The sequence below is a fragment of the Clupea harengus genome, unplaced genomic scaffold (genome assembly GCF_900700415.2).
Source record: "Clupea harengus unplaced genomic scaffold, Ch_v2.0.2, whole genome shotgun sequence".
Classification (NCBI taxonomy): domain Eukaryota; kingdom Metazoa; phylum Chordata; class Actinopteri; order Clupeiformes; family Clupeidae; genus Clupea; species Clupea harengus.
The window spans coordinates 30,001-35,000 of NW_024879886.1; the positions used below are offsets into that span (position 1 = coordinate 30,001).

Sequence of the window (5,000 nt, forward strand, 5' to 3'; positions counted from 1 at the left end):
TATCCGTGAGATAACATCAAGGCTGCCACGGGCCTCTTCGCGGTTCTTCTGCTCTCGTGACTCGCCCTGTTATTTCTGAAGCCCTTAATGATATAAGTGTAAACACAAACACATCTTTTCCTCTTGCTGTCAGGAGGAGCAGGATAAGCTCCCCTCCTACCACTCTTCACAGCAGGGGGGTGAGAGACTGAGCGTGTGTGTGTGTGTGTGGGTGGCAGCGTTTAGCCGCAGGACTTTTCTCTCTGTCACTCATTCACACTCTTTTCTTTTGATCTCTTCCTCTCTCTCTCTCTCTCTCTCCCTCCTTCTCTCTTTCTCTCTCATTCGCTCTCTCTCTCTCTCTTTCATTGTCTTCTCCCCTCTCTTCTCCTTTCTAAGTAGCTTTAGTGGTGCAATAAAACACTGGTAATGATTTAAAGGGGGAACAAAATAATCAACGATGCATCAACAAGGCAATTAAATGGAAATATTAACAATGAAATGATTTGGATGGAAACATTTACACACATACACATACAAAGGTATTCCGATGCACAGAAAATGGGGTAAACCCTCCGGCTTGCACCCAGTGCAACCGGCACATTCCCCTCTGTCTCTCTCTCACTCTTTCTCTCTCGTCAGTCCTTCTTACTGACTCTTTTAACCCCTTTGTTGGACTAGATTGGCCCTGATCAGCAACTAGTCAAACAATCTACAGGTGAGCTTTCAATTAAGGAAAGCCCGACCTGCCTAGTCCCCAGAACACCTCCCCAGGGTCCTATAGTCTGCCTTGTATAGGCCTGGTAAGGGAATTCACCCGTGTTCAAACCAAGTGGGAGCCCAAGAGCAGCTTGGGCTACCACAATGCACACTTGTAATTAAGCATTCAGATTCCTCATACATCAGATGAAATGGTTACTGGTATTCTGTCTCTCTGTCACCCCCTGCAGGTGAAGGACATAGTGGGCTACGAGGCGCTGGGCCACTGCTTCTTCACGGAGGATGGGCCGGAGGAGAGGAACACCTTTGACCACTGCCTGGGGCTGCTGGTCAGAGCCGGCACGCTGCTGCCCTCCGACCGGGACAGTAAGATGTGCCGTCACATCACCAACGGAGCCTTCCCGGGATATGTGGCCAAACCGCGGCAGGACTGCAGGTAAGGGACACACGGAAGAATGCACAGATGACCCTAACCTACACACACACACACACACACACACACACACACACACACACACACACACACATATATACACACACACACATGCACTCACACACGCACATATATACACACACACACACACACACACACACGCACATATATACACACACACACACACACACACATGCACTCACACACACACGCACACATATACACACATACACACACACACACACACACACACATGCACTCACACACACACGCACATATATACACACATACACACACATGCACTCAGACACACACGCACATATATACACACATACACAAAACACACACACACACACGCACTCACACACACACGCACATACATACACACATACACACACGCACATACATACACACATACACACAAAGACACACATACATGCACACACACACACACACACACACACAAAGATGCACATACACACACACACACACACACACACAGACACACACACACACACACACACACACACACACACACAGACACACACACACACACACACACACACACACACACACACACACACACACACACACACACACACACACACACACACACACACGTGCACACACACACAGAGCTGCACCCCAGTGGGTCGTCAACAGTAATGCAGATTTACAGTCCAAACACTCCAAAATCAGGAGCGTTCTGCTGGAGCTGCAGCTCTGCAGGGGGGGGGGAAACCCACAGGAGGTTGATTCAGCTCTTCGGCTCCCCATGAGCTGATGACGATGATGATGATGATGTGCCACACACAGATCTCAGCCTGCCTGCTTTGTGGGAGCCACATAAAACCAGGGCCATTCAGTGGAACTTTACATTGAATCACTCTCTGTAGAAATAATACTTCTTAGCATGTGTAGTATAACAGCAGCACCAATTACCAAGACAGGCGGTTGAGTGGAGGTTGTTGTCGTGACGACGTGATCATTTTGCTCTGCGAGATTTTTATTTTCCTACTCAAGTGCAGAGAGCCATGTCAAGGCATGGTGTTTACTTGGAAGACAGGTTGTCATTAAGTTGTTTTTATCGCTGAGGAATAAACCCACAAAGACATCTCTGAAAGCAATCTTCCAACTCCCTGTCCCAATGTCCCTGTCTCCTAATGTCCCAACATCTCCTCCCCCTCCCCAGAACATGACGCCATCAAAACATTCTGGTTTGTTCTCTTTGAATGGTGCAAAATATCAGAAATGACTTAAGAAGTCTCCTCCCAGTTTCTGTTGAATCAGATGATTCTGAAGAACAGGAGATCAAATCAAATCAAATCAAACTTTATTTGTACGGCGCATTTCATACAAGGAAGTAACACAATGCGCCTCACAGTAGGAAAGAAAAGGGGGGGGGGGGTTTACAAACACTTGTAAAAAACACACACAGATTTTCAGCATACTACTTCTTCCTTATTGAGGTTAGCTAGAATTCTTTTCTTGTCTGACAGTAAGCATGATTAATTCAGACTCTCTCTGTGGACGGTGATGAATAACATCTCTGAATAAAGATAAGGGTGTTGCTTAAAGACAGGCAGATGACTGTGTGGTTGCATGTCTGATTTTTTTAAAGGTCCGTAGGGGTGTCAAGCCCATGATTACTGGGGGGGAAAGATGCATAAATGTGTCGCAAGCCGTCAATGGAGAAAGGAGAAGGGGATGAAGGGGCAGAAAGGAAAACAACATGGACGTCTCTCACAGTGTGCGGTAGAGCGCCGCCCGCCGGGGGGGGGGGGGGGGGGGGGGTGCCTCTGACTAAAGTGCACAAACAGCCAGCGCCGCAGGCAGAGGTTGTGTGTCCCGCCCTGGGCCTCCGGGCATCTAATGACTTTTGTGCAACAAGGTGCAAGGTGTGGAGCGCACAGATAACGGGGGCCAGCCTTTCATTTCCTGTGTCTGAACAGGCAGCTGAGGCGCGTCAGGTGAGGACAGAGGAGATAGACAGAAAAGAAGAAAGAAAGAGACAGAGAAATAGGGAGAGATTGTAAAGCATGCTTGTATTCTTGGATCTCCACATAGACAGGTTAGTAATTACTATGCATCTCTGACAGCACTCACACACACACACACATACACACACACACTCACTCACTCGTTACCTCAAAGCTGCTTATCCACACGGAGAGGCACCACTGGAATGGCACAGCTGCAGCTGGCACAGGAACAGATATATACTTACATAGTACATACTGTAAACCTCCTTCACACACACACACACACACACACACACACACACACACACAGACACACACACACACACACACACACACACACACACACACACATGCATATGGGGGATAAGGAGCCGAATTGGTTCCCGATTGTAACACCTCTAGCTTCAAAAACTCTCTTCGGTTGTGTATGCTTTTTTATGTGTGCACATGTTTGTGTGTCAGAGTGTGTGTGTGTGGTGTGCAAATAGCCCCCCATTCACAACGTGCATCTTTCACCTAGATTGTGTGGGAATCAAAGAGCAATGGCATTTACATGTCCTATACCTACATAGTAAAGCACAACTTCTCCTCTGCACACATGCAATGCATGCAAGCAAGGGCGTAACCATGGTATAGACATTGGGGGGGGGGTCCAAATGAATACCCTTCCCCATCATTTTGTTTTAAGTGCATTGCCTACAATTCTATATTTATATATGAAAATTCGCACATTTAGAACATAGTTTCGACTGTTAGTCTCCTGAAATATATATACAACATGTAGTGTTGGAATAACCAGCATCTCTTCACCAATGAATCGTACACAAGATGCAGGTACCTGTAATGCCTTACTTAGCTACATACTTAAAATGACTGTCTATGTGCAATACTAAATGGCATTATATTTCACATTCATTTCTCACCTGATCACCTGCATGTCCAGAGCATGTCCCTGTCTGGCCACTGCTTTCAGCATGCCTCTCTGTCTCCCTGTCTCTCTGTGCTGCCTGCATTATGTTATCAGAAGAACAGCGACTGACCTTCATGATCTATCATTTAATATTCTGCTTTTATGAGGCTACTCGTTTTATTTGCTTACACATTTAGCTCGGTATCAAGTTACTTACTGTCTGAAAAAAAACCGCGTATGCTCGGCTGCTGGTCCAGTTTTCTCCGCTTTTTAAGTAACCTTAATTCCTCCATTACTCTACCTCCTCTCCACCAGAACTAACGTTACTTTCTTTGCTCTCCACTGACTGACGAAAAAGTGTTAGGTAACCATGACAACGCAGAACGACGCGAGGTGGATTCAAACGAAATCACACAAGTGTACAATTAGGAGGGGGGGATTCACACACTTATGTTTTTCTTAACAAACGGAAATAAATTGAAAATAAATATCAAGGACATAACAAGAGGCCGATCCATTGACAGGGTTCATAAAAGGAGAACATATATGTAACATATTTTCTGCTGTATATTGGGGGGGACAGATTGGTATTTTCTCAGTATTGGGGGGGACACGACCTCCCCAAAAAATGCGTGGTTACGCCCTTGCATGCCAGCCTCAGCCAGCCACATGGTGCTTGAGCGTGTGCCCGTGTGTGCCCATGTGTGCCCTGCGAACCAGGGGGCAGAAAGTCAGGGGAGCTCAAGCACCATTAGAGGCGTTCTACATCCAGCCGCCGAGGGCAGGGATAGCAGCCCGCTCCCTCACTCACTCCCTCCCTCCCTCACTCAGCCTGCCCATGCATTTATAACCATGCAATCCTGAGCCCTTCACAAGACGCGCTGTACTCTCTATCTCAAGGCCCCCGTTCATTAATCCGTAGCCGCCACCAGATTAAGCATCTCGTAAAACAATTGCTGTGTGGCAGGCGGTGATT

At 47.0% G+C, this 5,000-nt stretch overlaps 1 protein-coding gene across 1 annotated transcript in view; it reads left to right on the forward strand.

The window, feature by feature from the left end:
- Window positions 1-5,000, forward strand: part of LOC105891102 (cell migration inducing hyaluronidase 1) — a 41,266-nt gene that overhangs the window by 22,215 nt on the left and 14,051 nt on the right. Inside the window, 1 exon segment of the mRNA XM_042705366.1 lies at window positions 930-1,135. Coding sequence (XP_042561300.1) covers window positions 930-1,135 — 206 coding nt within the window.